Genomic DNA, 21,370 nt, shown 5'->3' with positions numbered 1-21,370 from the left:
ATTCTTATCTTTACGTCACGCGTTAGGCAATTTATTAATAATGTGTTATATTTACCCCCACTTAATCTCTTTATGTGTTGTTTTATAATTACTTTCCCAAGCCAAATACGAAATCTCAGAGAATATACCTTGACCTAAAGATGTTGCGATTTTCTTTCTTTTCTGTTATATTTTATAGTTTGTTGGTACAGAGCAGCAAATATAAAAAATAATTTGTCACATCTGGTGCTCTCCTGCTCTTCAGTATCAATAGGGGGCAACAGAAGATCCTTGGCTTTTACTGAGCCCTCAGCGCTCACCTGAATTACTTTAGTCTCGAATTTGAACACGGACAGCGTTAAACAAAAAATATTTCCCAAATATATGAAAATGCAGTCATCACTTACTCACCATCATGTCTTTGCAAACAAGTATGAGCTTATTTTTTAAACTTATTTCTTTACTTTTTTTAACCCAAAAGAATATATTTTGAAAAATGTTTTGGTTATTTTATCCATACAGAGCAAGGCTGTGGGGTCCAAAACACTGGACCAACAAAATGAGCTTTTATCTTAACTTTCCTTTTAAACTATGACCTTCAATTTTGTCAACTAACTTTAGCAATAAATAATTGTATTTGAAAAACTGCATTTCATTAAATGAACGTAGCATTAATTTAATCTGAGGCAGTTCTATGAATAACTCGGACACAAATTAAGGACTAAATGGTGGAATTGAGTGTTCATGCCACTGTATATACTGTATATCCAATTCTAGAATTACAGACTGTACAATTGAGCTATGGTACAGTGGCACAACACATAGAAGTACATTGTTCTTTGTTTGTTTCAATAATGGGAGAAGTTCATACAAGCAGCAGCTAGTTTAGGTCAATTCTGTGAAACTTATACATAATGAAAAAACTTAAAGTAATAATTTTAAACAATGATAATAATTAAAAGCAGTAAACCGGTCCTTTGATGATCAGATATGCAAAAGATAACTGTTTGGGGGAAGGAACTAGTTTTTGAAGATGACTATGAGAACATGTATCCAGGTCAAAGATCAAGGTAATGTCTCAAAGGTCACGGCATGTACAAAACATGAATATCATTCAAAACCTGTGATTAACTTCTTCAAAAAATGAAGTTGGTGCTCTGATTCTCAGCACTGGATCTCATTTCAGGACGTCACTCTTCACTATTAGGTGTTGTGTTGCAATATTTTGCCTAATTTATTTAGATAAAACTTACAATGTTTATATCTCCGGTACATTAGGCAAAGTTAAGGATTCTATGTACAAAAGATAAATAGTACATATAGAAAAATAAAAATATTCTGCAATTGCAAAATTCATTCATATAGAAGACTTTTTACACTTTGCTGTTTTAACACATGAAAACAAGGAATAACCATTTTCCCTCTTTGATTTGTAATTGGCATAATTGATCAAATTAAAAAAAAAGAAAGAAAGAAATCATTCATACATCATTTACCCAACCTCATGTTGAAAAAAAACATATGACTTTCTTTGGACAAGGTCATACAGGTTTGGACATGAAGGTGAATAACTGATGACTGAATTTTCATTTTTGATCAATGCTAATCAGTCTGTCAGTCACAATGCTGGGCACTTTGCCCTTAATTAGCACCCAATCACATGGTAAACGAAGTGCCATTTTCGTTGTAAGAGCCATCCATAGAGCGCCGCGTGGAAATGTAAATTTCAGTGGTCGCCCGTGAGGACCGTCTCGCTGACATGTAGTTCTTCCCCAAGCACCAGATGTCCTGTAAGACCTTCCGGAAGTGGTTTCTGAAATTCACCCCGATGAAGGCGTACAACAGGGGATTGAGACAAGCATGCAGGTACGCCAAGCTTTTTGTGATGGTCATGGTCAATGTGACAGACTCGTCATGGCTGCATTCCTGCAGTTCAAACATGTTGATGATATAATACAACAGTGCTATATTATAAGGCATATGGCAGATCACAAACACAAGGACCACAGTGAGGACCACACGCACCGCCTTATGTCTCTGAAAGTTCTTGGCCCTAAGGAGGGTGACAATGACGCTGGAGTAACAGAATCCCATGATCAGCAGTGGCAAGAAGAAACCCAATGCAACCTGAGAGCTAGGCACCACAGTTTTCATCACACGTGCAGTTTGGTTCGACTTAAACATGAAAAAGCACACATATGCCCTGTCGTCACTGCTCAACATAGTGGATTCAGATGGGCTGGGTTCGTAACGCTCATAAAAAATGAAGGTTGGAAGGGACAGGAGCAATGCCGAGAACCAGACGACTGCACAGACCAGGTGGCTGTAAAGCAGAGTGCTTGAACGCAGCCGGAAGGACCGGCGGGCCTGTACAATGGCAAGGTAGCGATCTCCGCTAATGCAAGCCAGGAGCAGCATGCCGCTGTAGAGGTTCACGCTGTAGATGCCACGCAGAAGCTTGCAAGACAGGTTCCCCATGGACCAGTTGTGCCGCTCGCTGTAGATAATCAAAGGCAGTGCCACCACAAACAAGATGTCAGCGATGGCCACATTCAGCAGATACACATCAGTCATGGATTTGGTTCGCTTGTAGAGAGCGTATGTCACGATCACGAGGGCGTTGCCAATGAAACCCACAAAACAAATGATGGGGTGAACAAATAACTGGAGGAAGTTCTCAATGTACTGTTTGTTGTCCAATGCACATGGCTCCACAATATCACTATATATGTCATTGTAGTCTCTGGTGCTGTTTTCAAAGTCATACATGTTCTCCCTTCGAGACTGTAAAGATAGTAAGAAAAAAAAAAAACAGTAATAATTAATAAAAATTCATCTGTGAAATGATTGATTTTATGGCAGAACTCACGTGCCAAGATTAAGCTGCCTGAATGAAATCTAAAGCAGAACTAGAATTAAAGTTGAAAAATTGTATATTCAGTCAGAGTAGATATACTGATAGATATTGTATATTCAATCAGAGTAGATATACTGATAGATATTGTATATTCAATCAGAGTAGATATACTGATAGATATTGTATATTCAATCAGAGTAGATATACTGATAGATATTGTATATTCAATTTAATTAGATACTGCTTAAAAGTAAAAGAGTTTAAATAATGTTTGTTTTGTCACACTTTACTGTATTTTAAGGTCCGATTCTCGCTATTAACAAACTATACTTTTGCCTCAAACTCCTAATTTGCTGCTTATTAATAGTTAGTAAGGTAGTTGTTAAGTCTATAATAATAGGCATGCTAAAAAGCTACTAATTTAAGAGTTGGTCCCTATACTGAAGTGTTACTGCTTGTTTAAATAGTTTTGTTCCTAGTTTTCCCTAAGAATGCAGAGGCAGAAGTTTGTGCCATCATTTTGGCACTGCCATATAATATCCTGTACAAATCTGCGAGTATGAATTATAGTACAGATTAGGGTAAATCCAACAACCCATTCCACACCAGGAAAAAGCTCTCATTGCAAATGTAGCTTTGTAGTTTGACATTTTACCTTTGCAGAAAGAGGAAATCGGCAGAAAATCAGGTCACGTACACAGCAAGAAATTCAATACATTCAACCTGTTTACTGGCTGTTAGTCCTGAAGATAATGTTTGTCTAAAAAGCGTAGCATTTCTCAACCACATTAATACTTCCCACACATTTAGAAGCTTTATAACAAGCAAAAAACTAGGCATTTGATAACATCGTGTCACATAGGTTCAAGAAAACACATCCAATTGTAAAATATAAAAATTAAATTAAAAACGCTCTGCACTTACCAGGCATCCAAACAATTTATAAATCAAATAAGCATCTTTGTAATGTTTGTATGTCACAGGTGTTTTATAAGGGCTATCTTAATTAAATAAGAACACAAAAAGGGATGGAACTGATGCATAAAATATTTTAAGGCAAATTTTTATAGTGTTTTTTTTTTTTATGTTATTCATTTCTTCACTAGCTACTGGCATACAGCACATTCATTCATTGCTATGAAAAAGATTATGCTATCTATCTACATAGTTTTATAGAGCAACAAACTTGGTCTTTCCCTCAGCGGGCAAATATCAGTTTTTATAATGCATGCGGTAATTAAAGATCCTGCACACTACAACCTTCAAATTTTCAATGATTCAGATTTGTTGCCCACAATACCAAGACTAACATAATTTATCTCCACTTCAGGTAATTAAATACATAGGTATTAAAACAAATAGGCACTGACCACCTAAAAATTTAACATGTGACTGGAAAAAAAGAAGCAACTTACCAGTATCAACACAAACAAGTCTAATGAAAAGCAGTGAGAGGTTTCTGTTCCTTCTGGTTTCTGATCAGGAAAGACAACTTGGGTAGGGCACAGTTGCATAATAAAATGACAATTATCTGGCCTGAACAGAAGGCGGCACTTAACTGAGAGCTGTATAGGAACATGAAGGTGCGAGTGTGAGACCATCAAAGCTCCCTGACACACGCACAGTTTAGAAGATCATGGTTTCATGTAAAAGGTTGATGCGCCACCTCAAATAGAAATACCCAACCGAGCACTTCATGCATGGTTCAAAAAATCTTGAAGACTAATTTCACTGTGACATCTGCTACACTTTCACTGACATTAAAACTGCCACACAACTCAATGACTGGTATTATTTTAAAGGGGACCTATTATGCCCCTTTTTACAAAAGGTAAAATAAGTCTCTGATGTCCCCAGAGCGTATATGTGAAGTTTTAGCTCAATATACCCCACAGATACATTTTTACAGCTTGTTAAAATTGTCACTTTTAGGGTGTGAGCCAAAACGCGCTGATTTGATTATGTTGCTTTAAATGCGAGTGAACTGTTGCTCCCGGAGATGAGAGCGGAGCTTCAAGAGCTCCAGCTCCGCATTAGCAGACAGTGCTAGCCTTTGCAAATAAACATTCCACTATTAATACAAGCCTGTTCTCTTTACAGAAAACTACTCGGTTTCAAAGGCAGTCATCTGATGATACGGTGCATAATAAATTAAAGTTTATGAATTACACAGACAGGGAGCACGGCGGGATAAAAATAACAACATGGCTGGTCTCATGCCATCACAAACTTTATAAGTTCCACTTCTGATTATGAGCTCGACAACTTCAAGCGATCGACTCACATCGCTTTCATACGCAACTTTTAACTACCACATTCATATTCACGATCATTCTGGCAGCACTTGAAGGCAGCATTAGAGAAAACACACATTGACAATAGCTACGTTTACATGGACACTTTTTGCTTCCATCGGAATGAATTCATTCTGATTGACGAATCCGAACTTAGTGTTTACATGAACGCTATACAAAGTGACAACACTTGTAAAGCCTCTTTGGGGCTGACATTGTAAATAACTCCAGTAATGGCGGACCGCATCTTCTCACTCAGGGATGTGATTATGCTAAAGGGCAGAGAGCGTCACAAATGGGTGGGACTTTTTCCCCTCTGTGATGTGCACAGAGGGAGAATCTGAAACAGCTCATTTGGAGAGACTGCTTAGGATTTATTGGTTTTATAAAAAAATGAGTTGGTGGATTTTTAACATTATAGGCTGGCTGTTTTCACACACTGTGGCCACACAACCGTGTTCAAACAGCTTATAAAAATGATTTTTGCATAATAGGTCCCCTTTAAACAGAGAACAGACAAATTGCTATCCTTTCATTTCTGTCCTTCTGGTTTTTTTTAGATTGCAATAAAGAAAAACAGGAAGAGTCAACAGTCAGACTGTAATTAATTATTTATTGTCAACTAAATCCATAAATACATAAAGTATAAAATAAGGAACTGACAGTTAGATGTCAAGCAACATCTTCCATGTAGTCGGCACCCAAACTTATCTGTGAGACGCTCACATCCTGAGTGGTTTCTTCAAGCTAGAAAAAAAAGAGCGAGAGAAACCAAATAAAATGATGATCCCAAAAAAAATCACAGTCGAGGTTCAACCAATGGTTATTATTTTTGCTATACTATGAGTACTTAAGTCACTTCCTCTCATTGGGCCTCTTTATATTTGCAAACATGCCAATGTCACTTCTTGCCTTTTACACAATGCATTCTTATCCATGAGGCCACTCTATTGACATTTGTCCCTCTTCACATAGCTTTATGAAAAGTGGGGCCATAATTAAGTGACATTAAGAATAACCACATCAATGTTGCATTCATACTGGATTCTAAATGTCTTTACAAGCTTAATAAATGGAACAATGTATCTGAAAATGACCAAGAACCACAGTCATTTAAACTCCTTCTGAAACAAGCAATGTCAACACAAGTAATGGCACGTTTTTGAAGAATACCTTATCGCTGATGTCAGGCCCCCCTATCGACACCACCTCAATCTCCTCATCTATGCTCACTTCACTTTTTGAGTTTTCAGAGCGATGACTGAAGAGAAAAGAGAGAGAAGACAACACTTCATCAGGATTCAGACTGAGAAAAAATAAGATCTGAAACATGATGTGCACATTCTTTACCTGTTGAAGTCATCGTCATAGTCAAGATCATCTGCAGAACATTTTTTTTTTTAAAGGAGAAAAGAGGAATGTGATAGTGAGTAGAGTTGTTTGATTTCATAGTTCAAGTCAAAAACCGAATGTATTATTGAGGAGTTCCTACCAAGCAAAGGGGATGCAGTTTTCTCATTTGGGACAGGAAACTCTTTTACACCCTTATCTTTAGAACTAGACGTACCTAAGACAACAATTATGGAGAAAAGATATTAATGTCAAATTCATATCAATCATTAGGCACCTCACGAGTTGATTCAATTTTGATCTAGAAAGTCACAATCCCACTGATTCATGATGTTTTCAGTTTTTTTAATAGAAACCTTTAGTGGGTTAATTTATGAGTAAGTATTATGCATAAATTGCATACTAAAATGTCAACTCTACCCACAAACAAAAAAAATAGTACGTATAACAGTATCTGAAGCAGCTTTCATTCTGCGTAACAGAAACTGTTAAGAATGGCCTAACTCGTGCAAAAACTTTTGTACCCTTTAAATATTTAGTTCATAACTGAATGTAGTTTTTTTTTAATGTTGTTCATGTTAGATGTTTTTATTTAAGGTATTGTAAAATAAAGCTTATTCAGCCTTTTTTCTTCTCTGAAGCCATATTTTTGTATGCACAGTGGATCTTTTGTGGTATACATGCAATGAACCCTTCATTTACAGTTTTTTACATGCTTTATTAAATGTAGTGAAAGTTCATGTAAAATTTTGGATCGATCTAGAATCATCTAAGAGAGAATCTTGATTGATTTCACAAATGGTTTGCAACCGTTTTTGTCAGATGAATGATCTTTCTGGCTGCTCTCAGAAGATCCTCCCGCACTCTTCAGCTGCGTGTCTGCCGTGAATGCTTTTCCTAAACTGCTGCCCAAGCCTTCTCTCCTGGAAAACAGACAGGATGAGACTGAAGTGAGCCGACAGCCATATGAGAAATGGAGGAAGAGGGAAGTTATGGCAGGCAGGAGACAGACAGGAAATGGCCCAGCTCACCTGGGTTCAGAGACAGGGCTGGGCCTGTTATCACAGTAACAGAGCATGTCCTCTCCATCTCCCTCTTTATCACTGCCTATAGCAGACAGGCTGAGGCCAGACAGAGCAAGAGTATGTTCATCCACACATACACGTAACACCAAGAAGAACAAGGTCAGGGGCATTGAGAGGGAAAGAGAGAGAAATACAGACAACATGCAGAGCAAATGCAAAGGAAAGAAAGGAGAAGGATAAAAGTAAAAAAAACAAAAACAAAAAAACCACACACAATTGTGATCGGATTTACTGCACTACTCCTGTAATTTTGGTATCAGTTGCTGGATTTTTAATTTTTTTTTTTTTCACAGTACCAGGTAATGGCGTTATTGTTTGAACATTATGGTATATTAATGGCTACGTTCACACAAGTTGTGACTCAAATTGTTGTGTTCATACCAGGGACAGCGCTAGATCTTGGCTGGGTAATTAATAGACGAGCATATTTCAAAATTATAATCATAACTGAAATTTATTTGGAAAAATTAATAATTTAAACAAAAAGCGTAAATGATATAAGCAGCCATAAGTTGTCACTGATATTTTCAGGATTCTTAATTTTTTTGATGATCCTTTTATTACAGTTTCTAGCAACCCTAGAATAAACAGCAAAAAAAAAAAAAAAAAAAAAAGTGAAAAATAATGAAAAAAACATTCATGATAGTTATGAAAATAATGATAAAATAAAATTTCATAACATTTTATATAAACAATTAATTAATTGGAAAATGATGAAAACAATAAAAATAATAATAATGAATACATATTTATTTCATAATAACATTTATATATAAGCACTGGATGTCATTTATATACCCATGACATGACATCTGACATTTTTAGGAGTGGACCAAATATTGTCTGTACGAACAAAGTCAAGCCCTAGCTGTAATCAACACTTGTAATGAAAGTGATGAAAGTAAATATGAAAAATGTTCATTACACTGATGTATCACAGTTAACAAGACATTATTTATTAAATGTGACATTATTAAATCCGTTTTCTTGAAAATTTAAAGGAGCCAGTTCAGTTACTGAATTTGACCGTTACTCTGGTTCATAGCCCTAGTGTGTAGGAATGCAAAGGTATTTAAATGAAAACTGGACTGACAAAAGTATTCTGCTGCTGTATGAACATGAACAGCCCCAATGGGGGTAAACGGCCTAATTTTGCACCCATGGGTTAAGATGGATGCAGTGGGCTTGAATGGCAGTGTGATCACTCCATGCACACTCACTCATTGAGGCTAGTGCCCCTCCTCATTTGGGATAAGGATCGCCCTGACAGGCTCCCTTCCCTCTGCCAGTGCTGACTTCTCACGAGGGGGAAAACACATACAGAGCACAGACACAGTTACAGAAAGAGGAGAGGAAGGAAAAAGAGAGTGGTAGGAACAAAAAGCAAAAGAGGGACAAGGTGCAACATACAACAAAGCTCCAAAATCTATGTTTTATGTGTCATAGTCAAAATCATAGCAAAATGCGAATACACTCAAAAAACAGGAAGTACTTACTCCTTCTGACTATAGCTTTTTTCAGAATGCCTCTGCCCCGAATAAGGCTTATCTGCCGAAGTTAAACCACTGTTTTCACGTGCAGCATTAAGAGACAACAGTGAAAAGGAGAAGATACAGGTCAGAAAAATAAAAGCACGTCTCTGTATTTTATCTAAGTGCAGTTATTTGAGGCCTTTGTTTAGAACCCTGGCCTGTCATATTTAAACAGTAAAAAATGAACTACAGTTATGTGCTTCAAAAACATAAAGAACCCAGATCTATGCTTCTGAAATTACTATCAAAGGTGCCAGTGGTTCAGATGATTTCATTTTTATTTGCTCTTTTAGTCTCAGTAGAACATGTGGGAACAGAAACACTCCTTTTTCAAAGCTCTGAATGGAAATCTGCTCCCACAATGAAAGTCAAACTAGGACTGTGATAAAACCGTCATTTTTATATATGGCATTTACAAATTGCTGTTCTTTATTCTTTTGCTAAATGATTTTCTTTCTGGCATTTAAATGAAAATAAAATAACATGCCATTAAACAGTTCACACTTGGGAATATTTGTATAAATGTATATTTTGGTAGTATTTTACTATTGCATTTAACTAACATTTTAAACATTAATTCAATAAACACTGTCACTGTTTTTTTGCGATTTAGGTAGTGATTTTTATATTTACACATTTGTTTTTTTAATTAAACTTTTTTTTTAATGATTTATCTTCTCTTTTCTTCTATCCATTTATTACTTTGTTATATTTTTAAGAGATGTGCCTAGTCCTCAATGCCAACACTTTGTCACTTGTGTCAAAAAAATGACTTCCTGTTAATTTTTCAGTATTAATTGTCCACAAGAGAAACCATTTTTGATGATTTCTCCAAGTAAAGCTATCCTTACCAGCCATAGGTCTTCTGAGGTTTAGGAAGAGGATCATCAAAGAATGAGTCTCCTTCATCCTCATCCTCCAGTCCAAACTCCAGTGCTCTCCTCAGTGGAGTGGGAAGGTTTTTCCCATCACATAATCCCTCCTCTAACCCTTCAGACACTTGAACAGACCCTCTGTTCGTCTGAGACCCCAGTGGTTCACCAGGTCTTCTGTCTCCGGCCTATGGGAAAGTCACAATATGATCAACATACTCTAATACCATCACAAGGCCACCAACGAGAGATATTATCTGATGCAATCAACATGAACAATAAGCATTATCGGGTATGTTCATGTAAAGTTCCTGCCTGTACGATTCAGCTTGGAACCAACAGCTGCCCATTATGTGTACAAAAGTGAGGTGCCATAATGAACAAGAAGATACAAATCAAAGAAAAATAAGTTCCCTTTGACCCAAGCGGTTTTAAAACAGGTTTTAAAACATGACATTCTCAAGTAAAATGTATCTGTGAATTCCTATGAGTAGATGATGGATAAAAGATTAAAAGTAAAGAACATCGGAACAATTTACAAGAACAGTAGGTTGTTAAAAAGCCCATTTTGAAACTGGCCCACGTTTAGAAAAATGCTGCGTCTTTCAACCCACTCACAAATCGATCTATTACTTACAGGACGATTTTCAAAAGAAAGGCTTTACTTGAGATTAAATGTTTCAGAAGTAGTATACATATCCAAAAACAAGAGGTTAGACGATACATGCTGAATTTGGTTAATAAAAAGGTGTTAGTAATGCCGAGTTCACATTGCATGATTTTCAAAATCATTGGATCATAATTGTTTTCTCACACAGTTGCTGCTGTGTTCACATTGCATGATGGATCGGCGACAGGTTACACAATGCATGACTTTACAATAGCCGACAACTCTGTCTGGTCCGCAAACTAAGTTTCACAACCAAACGCACAAAACATGTAATGAGGAAATAACACAAGATCACGCTGATTTTGTGGTCTATAAGTTCTCTCCGAGATGACTTCGTTATTAACAACATACTTCTGTGGGGAAATTTTATATACAGTGGGGCAAATAAGTATTTGATACACTGCCGATTTTTCAAGTTTTCCCACTTACAAAGAATGGAGAGATCGGTAATTTTCATCATAGGTACACCTCAACTGTGAGAGACAGAATATTTTTTTTAAATCCAGAAAATCACATTGCATGATTTTTGAATAATTAATTTCCATTTTATTGCATGAAATAAGTATTTGATCACCTACCAACCAGCAAGAATTCTGTCTCTCACAGACCTGTTAGTTTGTCTTTAAGAAGCCCTCCTATCCTCCACTCATTACCTGTATTAATTGCACCTGTTTGAACTCGTTACCTGTATAAAAGACACCTGTTCACACACTCAATCATTCAGACTCCAACCTCTCCACTATGGGCAAGACCAAAGAGCTGTCTAAGGACACTAGGGACAAAATTGTAGACCTGCACAAGGCTGGGATGGGCTACAGGACAATAGGCAAACAGCTTGGTGAGAAGGCAACAACTGTTGGCGCAATTATTAGAAAATGGAAGAAATTCAAGATGACTGTCAATCTCCCTCGGACTGGGGCTCCATACAAGATCTCGCCTCGTGGAGTATCAATGATCCTGAGAAAGGTGAGGGATCAGCCTAGAACTACACGGGAGGACCTGCTCAATGACCTGAAGAGAGCTGGGACCACAGTCTCAACGATTACCATTAGTAACACACTACACCGTCATGGATTAAAATCCTGCAGCGCGCGCAAGGTCCCCCTGCTCAAGCCAGCACATATCCAGACCCGTCTGAAGTTTGCCAAAGACCATCTGGATGATCCAGAGGAGGCATGGGAGAAGGTCATGTGGTCAGATGAGACCAAAATAAAACTTTAAACTTTTAAAAATAAACTCCCCTCACCGTGTTTGGAGGAAGAAAAAGGATGAGTAGGGCTGTAGTCAAGTCCACCTTTGTCGAGTCCAAGATAAGTCCAAGACCAGACTATCGAGTCCGAGTCAAGACCGAGTCCAAAGAGGTTCAAAGTCAAGTCCAAGAGGTTCGAGTCCAAGTCCAAATGAGGCAGTCAAAACAGAGAAATAAAATAAAAGCATCTTCTTGAAAACCACATACTTAACTATTGATAATTTATGTGACACGAGAGACAGCATATCTTCTATTCTAAGATAATAATTTTGCATTATTATTTGTAATTATCTAAAAGCATGTGCAGCAACACTGTAGGATCAAATTAGGCTATTTTATTTACTTTAGGTTTAGCAATTTCACTAAAGAAAAAAAATAACATAAAATTATATATATATATTTTTTAATGGAGGGGAAATATCATTATGAAATAAGTGTTTTTCTCAAATACACGACACAATTATTGGCACCCCTAGAAATTCTTATGAGTAAAATATCTCTGAAGTATATTCCCATTCATATTCACAATATATAGATGCTGCTGACATGAAATTCTCACTAGATGACGAGAACACTTTTTGTACGCAAAGAAAATAAAAACAACAACTTTATTCAACAATTCATCTCCTCTGTGTCTGTGCGTCACCATAGCGCCATTTTGAAGAATATCCGCTAGACGCAAACTGCATTCGCTGTTCTGTCAGCCGCAACACAAGGATTCGTTTTCTACATGTATTTACACTTTGATCTGAACAAAAACAGCGTATTTGTGTGGCGCAGCTGACAAAAAAACAGCATACGCAGTTTGCGTCTAACGGATAATCTCCAAAATGGCGCTACGGAAAGAGACAAAGAGGAGACGAATTGTTGAATAAAGTCGATATCTTTATTTTCTTTGTGTACAAAAAGTATTCTCGTCGCTTTTTAAAATTCAGATTGAACCAATGATGGCAGATGGACTATTTTGACGATGTCTTTCATATTTTTCTGCGCCTTCACAGTGTTCATTACTTTGCAGTCAGTGGGACAGTCACAAGCCTCCCGGTTTTCATCCAAAATAACTTATATTGTGTTCCGAGAATAAACAAAACTTTTACGGGTTTGGAACAACAAGATGGTAAGTGATTAATGACAAAATTTTAATTTTGGGGTGGAGTAACCCTTTAATAATAATAAAAAAGAAAAGAAAAAGTCCTCCCTGAACGTCCCACTGCCTGGAATCTTGCTCTCTCATTGGCAGTGTTGCCAGATTGGGAGGATTTATGCCCAATTGGGCGGTTTTGAATTTGATTGTGCGGGTAAATATTGACTTGGGCGGGTGGACAAAATTTGGGCTGGTTTGGGGTCAGTTTGGCTTTTTTCAAACGTATAGATTGTATAGGCTAATTGGTTAACATACAAGCCTAAGTGTGCATATACTGCATCCAATCAGTTATTACGACGTTACTAAACTCACACACACACAGCAAAGATGACTGGTGCTGATGTTGATGTCGCGGCAGCACTTTTAGCCAATCACTATAGGGATCAGCAGACAGATGTGATGATTCATGAGTGACAGGTTTTTAGCGCGATAACGGATCTGATTTTGAATGTATAACTGTATAAGTGATCATAATGCCTAAATATAAGTTACAAGGTAAAGAGTGGAGAGTGTTTTAACTCTCAAAACGTGAATTACACCTGTTAAGGGAGAGATGACACGAATGCTATCACTGCAACACTGAAATCAGAGCACAGTTAAATTATTTAATAAAAATCTATTTATATCTACACGATCCTGTATTTTAGCTTTTAAACGGTCCAGATTGGTATATCCTTGAAAGCTGCTGAACTTGTTAGTTTTGACTGTGCAAAGTTCTATATGAACTTCACAAAAGACTTTCTAGTTCTGTGTGAAATTGTAGAGCATCACGAAGGTAAGAGCATTATTTTTGTTAATTTTTTTTATCATACAGTATACATCAATCAATGAATGACACAGTTTTGACTGTCATGGTGTGTGCATGAACGAGTGAGAAATACCTAATTACGTTGATTATTCTGATCACTTATATTGGGTGATTTTTGGCATTTACATTCTGACTGTTGACATTGAAAATGATGCATGTGTTTTTTTGAGGATATTGGTTAATTTCTTGATTGCCGTTTTGACAGTGTCAGCTTGCATATTTTAATCATATTTGGTAGTTCTCTTTAATGTATTTGCCCTGATTTGATCAGTGGGAAATTTATCTAGCATTATTATTTATATTATTTTGTTTTAAGGAGTTCAAAATGGCTCTTATCAACCTTGATTTACATTCTATCACATTATTTTGACAGTTAAAATTTTGGGTGGTTTTTTGTGAGCTTTTGGGCTGGAAATCGTCCATCCAATCTGGCAACACTGCTCACTGGATGTAGGTCATCGATGTATGTTTCAGTCAGAACTCATTTCACACAGTAGGATTTTGAATCGCGGACAGCTCCAGATATTTAGCATGCCAAATATTTCACAGGCGTCGGCGAATCTCTCAGATCGCGTCTTCGGTAATTCACCCTGCGTGATTGTCACTCATGTGAACGAGCACCGATTTGCCTCCGATTTCAGGCATTTGTTGGCGATTTCGCAAAACCTGTCGGCGAGTGAAAATCAGGGCAAAAATCGTACAGTGTGAACTCGGCATAAGTGCCAATTCATTCATTTTCACAAAAGTATTAGGTTATTAGCAGAAGCCTGGTCAGTATCTTTATTGATAAGACTGATTTCATCTGTATTGTGCATTATCTTAAATCTGCTCTGCAATAGCCAGTTTATTATATCAAGTGCTAAGATAGTTCCAATTCAACCATGGGCTACGTTTAGCACAGTTACACATACAAGAGCTTTTTGCATCTCCATCTTGAATACAAAGCAGTCATTTTGTCTTGGGACATGAACTTCCACTTGCATGTGTGATAACAGTAATGGGAAGGAGCACAAACATAATAACAGCCAAATGTGTATAGACCCCACCCATTTATGAACCATTTACGAGATATGAAGGAAGCCACATGGTTGAGCTGAACAAAAGCTCCTGTATCAGAGCCAAGGCAAGTGTGCTTTACCTTTGGGTCAGCTTTTTCTTCCTGTGCTGAACTGTGCTTAACAAATCCTTTATACCTGGGTATCTGAGCACCAGAATACAGCCATCAGCTTCCCTTTTACAACAATCACACGCTACCCTCACTAAATCGTACACTGATATGGATGGAGTAAACAAAACAAAAAGACATATGCAAAACAGAGGAACTGCTGTAGAAATATAGAAATGTGATCTGACATATGAAGTAATGTCTATTATGGAGTATGTACATTATGTAGAAAACAAATATGACGAATAATTGTCATTTAATGTAATTTTGAAAAACATGGGAATATGGAATTACTTTAAGAATTAATTAATTGTTTTGTTCATTTAGAGCCATGATAAACAAAATTTGAATTCTTAAAAAAGAAAATGTATATATATATATATATATATATATATATATATATATATATATAAGTATCTTCATCTAAAATAATAATTTGTTTGTAAAAAAAAAAAAAAAAAAAAAAAATCCGATAAATTTAAAATGATTATATGTTTGAAATTCCCACTGGTATGGTATGCGGAATAAATATAACAAATGAGTGTCAAATAATTCATAAATATATTTCTTAGAAATAAATTATGTACGTTTCTTGTAAATTTTACGAGGGCATAGGTATGTGCATAATATAAGCAGCTAAATTTAAAACAATCATTTTGTAGTGGGACAATAGATTGTGTGCAGGTCATAGGAACCTATTGCCTACACTTTGGTAAAACCCCTTTCCCCTTTGTGAGTCAAACTACAATTACTACATGAAGTTACTACTGCGTCTCATTCACCATCTAAGATATAACTATATAAGACATGCTGATAAATCATACAAGAAACAGCGCTACCCAAAACTACACCACAAATCTTCTATTCATAAAAACTAATGATGTTCTGGGATTCAATTTAAGGAGCTGGATGAAATGAAATTAGAACGGATGAAAATTGTGCATGCTATAAAATATAAATTTTTAGTCAAATATTGCAGGTTTTGCGTGTAAGCAGGCCAACAAAAGCCAGCTGTGGCTTTGTGGTTTTTTTGTTATTTTTTTAACATATACAGATGAAATACAGAATATTAGACATGACAAAAAGTAACTCATATCCAAAACACAAAAAGATCAGAGATTATTATCTTGGCAGAAAGTGAGAGGAAAGTGTGTGAGAGAAAGAGAAACAAACAAAGAACGACAGGAAGTCAGTTTACCTTGCTGGCGGAAGACAAAATGATTTTATCTCCAGTAGTTTTACTTGAGGAGTAAAGTGCATCGCTACTGTCACTGGTAACCTGTAAACGATATTACAGGCCTCATTACTGAAATCACAAAAAAGGAGTGCTAAAAAAAATGTGTTCAAGGTTGCTCACCACACTGCGACACTGAATGAAAAAGCATTTGTACATTCCCAGGAAGTCCTGAAAGTCTACAGCTATGTAAAATTAAGAAACAAAGAAAGAAAGAAAGAAAGAAAGAAAGAAGTGGAAGGCAAAATTTCATTAGCAACTACTGCAGTTTATTTGTCAATGAATGACAAGTTTAGCAGACACGTAATATTTGCATCCCTAAAATGATGAAAAAATAAACAAGATCACTAAGACTTACTATTGCTTGAGTCCTTGCCTTTGGCTCTAAATTCCTCAGTGATGTAACTGTCCAGCATGTTTCTTTTTGTTTGCAGATAAAAAAAACAAACATATTAATGAAATGTGGCCATTCATAGTAACTGCAACCAAAATGGCTAAAACTACAGTGCAATCAACTGATCTTTAATAATGATCTTTTGTTAAGAGACCTTTATTCTGGTGTGTGTGCAAAAATACACTGTTCCCAAGTCATGAGCAAGACCATGACCACAACGTCATGAACCTCAACCAGACATTATTATAGAAGAGCAAAACCAACAATGTGGGAAGATGTAAACACTTTCAGGCATTACATAAATGAGGGTTTCAGTACCAGTAAATTCAGATATTTCCTAGAGTTCGTGGCATTCAAAGTCCACAATGTTGAAACAAACCTGCTGAACTGGGTAAAAAGATCAGAGAAAATGCCTATAACGGCTTCTCTGTTGATCTCACCACTCCTGTTCTGTAGAATCAAATCAAAAGATACGAATGACTCAAAGGTTTTTTATTTTGACCTAATCATTTGGTTATTAATTAACCAATTTATTATTATATAATAATTCTAATGATTTATGACCAAAATAATAATACAATTAATAAGAAAATAATGAATATTAATTTCAAAATAGCAGTATTTTAATATTTACAATTATATATTATATGGTATATTACATTAATTATTATTTAATTAGTAATAAATAAAAAATAAAAAGTTACCTTGTCATGACTGTCAAATTTTTTGCGAGCATCAGCAATTTGACGGGGCAACAATTCCTAAAAACCATTCACAAACATAACTACAATCATTGCAGATTACACTCAGAATAAAATCATTATAAAAGAATAAAATTTCTTGATTAATTTACACTTTTTTAAATGCAAATCACATGTTTGAGACACGTGTGCTCAGCTTGTGCACTTCCAAACAAGATAGGATATCACAATGTACAACTATGAAATTTCAACATTTGAAGTCTCATCTGACATGACAGCAGACATGTAGCGCTACAGGCTTGATTAAACAAATGCACGTAAGGTGCCCACAAAACAAGACAAAATGTCTAGAAGTAGGACAAGCTTGTTTTGCACAAGTATCTTAACAGGAAAACCTTTTTTGCAGCACCACTTAAAGATGTTCATTTACATCATCCTTCCCTTGTGTGACCTGAATAATTTGCCTGAGGTTTGTGATGTGTGGGTAAACTGGTGATACGAATCAACCTGAGATGTGCTCTCCAACCACAAGTGAAATAAGTGGGTTAGCACTATTACTAGTCTGTGACTGGATCTGTTCCTGAGAATGCATCAACCCCACCTGTGCTTACTGTACGTGTGGGTGCAAAAACAGGTTACAGAGATAGCTAGACAGATAACATGGACTGAGCCAGCCAGCGGTGGTTGTGGTAAAGTACCTTGGGAAAAGTTCTCTCAATCAAACGATCTCCCTGAGAAAAGAAAGACAAGAGTCATACTGTCTGAAAGACATGAATTCATTTGATTGGTTAAAATGCAGAGCATCAAAGATCACCTCTGTGAAAACGGAGGTCTTGTCCTTATGCCGGCCCCTCTTCACCAACTCTAGCAGGAGAGGGGTGTTTTTATTCACCTCCGTTTCCGATATGCCAAGCTCTTTAGACAGAGTTTCACGACTGTCAAGCCCATTGAGCTGAATAACACAAAGTAGGGCATGTTAGTTCAGATGAAAGAGACTTGAGGTCAAAGAGGACATAGCATAGCACATTCAAAACAATCAATCAAAAAACATTTTACATGAATTTCTTAATGACAGCTTCAAACTGTGTATCACTTACAGCGTTGTATATTATACAACACTGACATACCGTACTAATTTCAGGTTGAAACACCGCTAGGGTGAAGTCTAAATTGAAGACTTGCAGGAAGTCAGTTATAAGACCTGCGACTAAGCGACCTGCAAGAAGAGCAGAGAAAATGCATAATTTTCCAAAGCCAACATTTAGAAATGCAAGCAAAACATCAGATCAAAAGCACATTTCACAGAAAATCACGTAGTGTATGATGGGCACAGAGTTTTTAGTTTCAGACTATGATTCCACCCAGTCAGATAATATTTAACATGTTTCATATTTTGAGCTGATTTTTGAACACATATTGTAATTTCTCATGCACCTCCCAGCAAAGAGGCGCATGTGTAGAGGTCGACTGATTGATCGGCGGGGCGATTTATAAGCAGGTGCATGTGCTGGCAGCTGTACCGGAGAATCTCTCACACTCTGCACCTTGTTCACACACAGCTTCAGATAATGATGGAAAGGCACAACAGACCGTTTCGAAAGCATAATTACATTTTACCCTACTAGAATTGATGCCGACCATGCTTATCATATTCATAAGTGCAACAAGTCATTTGCATGTGAAAGTAGAAACAATTCAAAGGAAACTTTGGGGCTGGCTAAAACGTGCATGTTAACTTTCCTCATTAAATGAGCGTGTGGGTCCGACAATAGCCTCCACGATGTCATCACTCGTGGCCAGTGCACTCTTAAGCAGTTATGAGCAGCAGGCAGTGTAGTACATGTGAAATCTTTTATTTTTATCATCACTTACATTATGGCCATTTGACTTATAGCAGTTTCTTATACATTGAGTTATTTGTGGCAGCTGGTCACAATATCAAAACTGACAGCCAAAAGGCTTATACACCATTGAACTAACTGAGCACTGCACGTTTCAATATTAAAATGCAGCGCGGGTGTTTTTATATGAATGTATCTTTGAAAAGAACTGACCGTCTTCAGAAAAGCTTCAAATGTTATTTTCATTTCATCTTTCCTGTAATGCCTGATAAAGTAGAATTTGTGAATGCAGCACTTATTTGATTACAGCCGTTACCGGGGAAACCGCTATATATCTGCCGCTCCAGCAGCGCCTCCTGCTGGCAGAGAATGAGTTTACATTTGCAAGTCTGTGGGAAACACTGGTGTCTGTCACTACATAAACAAAAAGCTTCAGAACTGTTTTGAGAAAGTGCTTAAGTTTTGAGCCATGGATTATTATTATGAATTAGGCTATCACTACTACTATTACTATCTTGTACTTTGCAATAAACATTTACTCAAACTCTCTTTTATGAGATGAAGAAAAAATTAAAAACATCGGCCAAACATATCGGCTGCCCTGATTTCTAAATATCGGCATCGGCCAGAGAAAAACCCATATCGGTCGACCTCTATTGTGTCTGAGTTTGTTGTGTTTAGAACATCCTGAAGCATCGATTTAGTGTGTGATGTCCAGTTTCTCTCTATAACCATTTACTTTTTAGATTTGTTTGGGAAATGCATGATGCCTGGTGTTTTAAAATCTGCCCAGATTTTTAAAAAGCATGTAGTGTATTTCAACCTGTTACAATCCAAGTCATAATCACATCAAAACAAGATTTTTATGGAATTCACACTTACCATCCTTTGTGTTGAGGGACTTTTTGAGGTTTTCATTCACAAGAGGTGTTTTATTCTATTCAAAAGAGTTGACATCTATATTTATCTTGCAAAAAAATAAATGTAAAATAATGCTCATGCAAAAACATAGTTAACATAACAGCATTTAATCAGCAAAATATACAATTTATGATGTCTTAAAAAAACAAAACAAAAAAACATTAAAACTATGTATAATTACCTCAACTTTGTCCTGCTCTTCTAAGGCAAGAAAAACAGCCGCCCGTAGCTCTGCCTGTAACCCAAAAAAAGAGATCTACCATCATTTCATTTGTCCTTTATTCAGACATATTTATAACAGTACAGCACCAAACAAAACACCTCAAAACTCAGATATGCTACAGAAGCTGAAGTCAATAAAAAAACACTTTTATGTACAAAATACGGCATAACTGCAGTTATAAAAGCTACAGCTGCTTAAAGGCGTCATATCACAGGTTAAACCAGATTACTTGTGGTCTGATCATTTTAGATGACTTCCTTAATACATGTGAATCCAACACCTGACCAAAATAATAAACCAAGACTAGATAACATGCTTTGTTTTATTACAGCCAAGATAAACAAAAACACAGTAGGTCTTATCTTTAGTGGTATGAGGGAAAACAGGTTATATAAGAGAGCAGTGTCATAACTCAATGTTGTCACGCCAGTGGCTGTTGTCCATTTGTTGCCCATAACAACTTTAGCATCACGATGCTATGCTAACAAACATTGCGCTTAGAATATAAAATATGTCCCATATGAGACAGAGATTATTTCAGCCTCATAAAGGCTTAAAACGTGTTTCAAAGCAGACAGGAACATACCTTAATTTTATTCAAAACACCGCTGTTTTCCAAGTTTTGGATCAGTAGATCTCTGAGTTCCGTGTCCTCCTCCGTCGCAGACATCTTCAGTTTGTGTCATGTGACTTTAGGCTGTAAACCTGCGCACCCTGGCGGCTGTCCACAGCTTACGTGGGTTCATGTGGAGGGATGCTTGTGCTCCTACAACAACAACCGATTTATCTGCTCTGATTCGGCAGTTAGTCCCTCTTGCCATTAGGACAAATGGGAATCCTAACAGATAGGCCTATTAGACCTGGAGCTCGCCTTAGCTCATGAATATTAAACAGGTCACTGTCAAGATGCTTGATGATTGTCCTGCGGGGTCTCGATAAACGTTTAATATTCATGAGGCAAGGCTTCAACGTAGTTATAATTTACTTCAAATTAGAAATAACTGTAGCTAGTTTTAATTGTTCGTGTCAAACGTTTTCAGTGACTACTTCC

At 36.7% G+C, this 21,370-nt stretch overlaps 2 protein-coding genes across 10 annotated transcripts; both read right to left on the bottom strand.

The window, feature by feature from the left end:
• Positions 1–174: 174 nt before the first annotated feature.
• Positions 175–4,484, bottom strand: LOC306879996 (C-C chemokine receptor type 6-like). The gene is made up of 2 exons (XM_079433252.1): positions 4,252–4,484; positions 175–2,763 (listed from the first exon to the last, which is right to left on the bottom strand). The coding sequence occupies exons 1-2, from the start codon at positions 4,435–4,437 to the stop codon at positions 1,636–1,638; spliced, it is 1,314 nt and encodes a 437-aa protein (XP_079289378.1). The 5' UTR covers positions 4,438–4,484; the 3' UTR covers positions 175–1,635.
• Positions 4,485–5,729: 1,245 nt separating this feature from the next.
• Positions 5,730–21,219, bottom strand: LOC306879994 (centrosomal protein 43-like). Of its 9 annotated transcripts, XM_079433242.1 has the most exons (21): positions 20,906–21,188; positions 20,278–20,331; positions 20,058–20,112; positions 18,462–18,550; positions 18,149–18,286; positions 18,033–18,065; positions 17,338–17,394; positions 17,013–17,083; positions 16,598–16,659; positions 16,363–16,424; positions 16,204–16,284; positions 14,979–15,041; positions 9,949–10,157; positions 9,062–9,130; positions 8,786–8,860; positions 7,512–7,601; positions 7,291–7,403; positions 6,623–6,697; positions 6,481–6,511; positions 6,304–6,391; positions 5,730–5,877 (listed from the first exon to the last, which is right to left on the bottom strand). In XM_079433242.1, the coding sequence occupies exons 1-21, from the start codon at positions 20,987–20,989 to the stop codon at positions 5,803–5,805; spliced, it is 1,674 nt and encodes a 557-aa protein (XP_079289368.1). In that variant the 5' UTR covers positions 20,990–21,188; the 3' UTR covers positions 5,730–5,802. The 9 variants fall into 9 exon arrangements, with proteins under 9 accessions (XP_079289368.1, XP_079289370.1, XP_079289369.1 ...); XM_079433244.1 differs by lacking the exon at positions 8,786–8,860; XM_079433243.1 differs by lacking the exon at positions 14,979–15,041.
• Positions 21,220–21,370: the final 151 nt, after the last annotated feature.

The sequence above is a fragment of the Barbus barbus genome (assembly GCF_936440315.1).
Source record: "Barbus barbus genome assembly, chromosome: 14".
In the NCBI taxonomy this organism is placed as follows: domain Eukaryota; kingdom Metazoa; phylum Chordata; class Actinopteri; order Cypriniformes; family Cyprinidae; genus Barbus; species Barbus barbus.
This window is presented reverse-complemented; position numbering and strand designations above follow the sequence as displayed.

Coding starts and splice junctions, on each gene's coding strand:
- LOC306879996 (XM_079433252.1), bottom strand. CDS start 4,437: ATGGTCTCACACTCGCACCTTCATGTTCCTATACAGCTCTCAGTTAAG. Junction 2,764..4,251: donor ACTTGTTTGTGTTGATACTG/GTAAGTTGCTTC, acceptor CTATCTTTACAG/TCTCGAAGGGAGAACATGTA.
- LOC306879994 (XM_079433242.1), bottom strand. CDS start 20,989: ATGTCTGCGACGGAGGAGGACACGGAACTCAGAGATCTACTGATCCAA. Junction 18,551..20,057: donor GTCCCTCAACACAAAGGATG/GTAAGTGTGAAT, acceptor CTCTTCTTGCAG/GTCGCTTAGTCGCAGGTCTT. Junction 7,602..8,785: donor AGGGGCACTAGCCTCAATGA/GTGAGTGTGCAT, acceptor GTCTGGCCTCAG/CCTGTCTGCTATAGGCAGTG.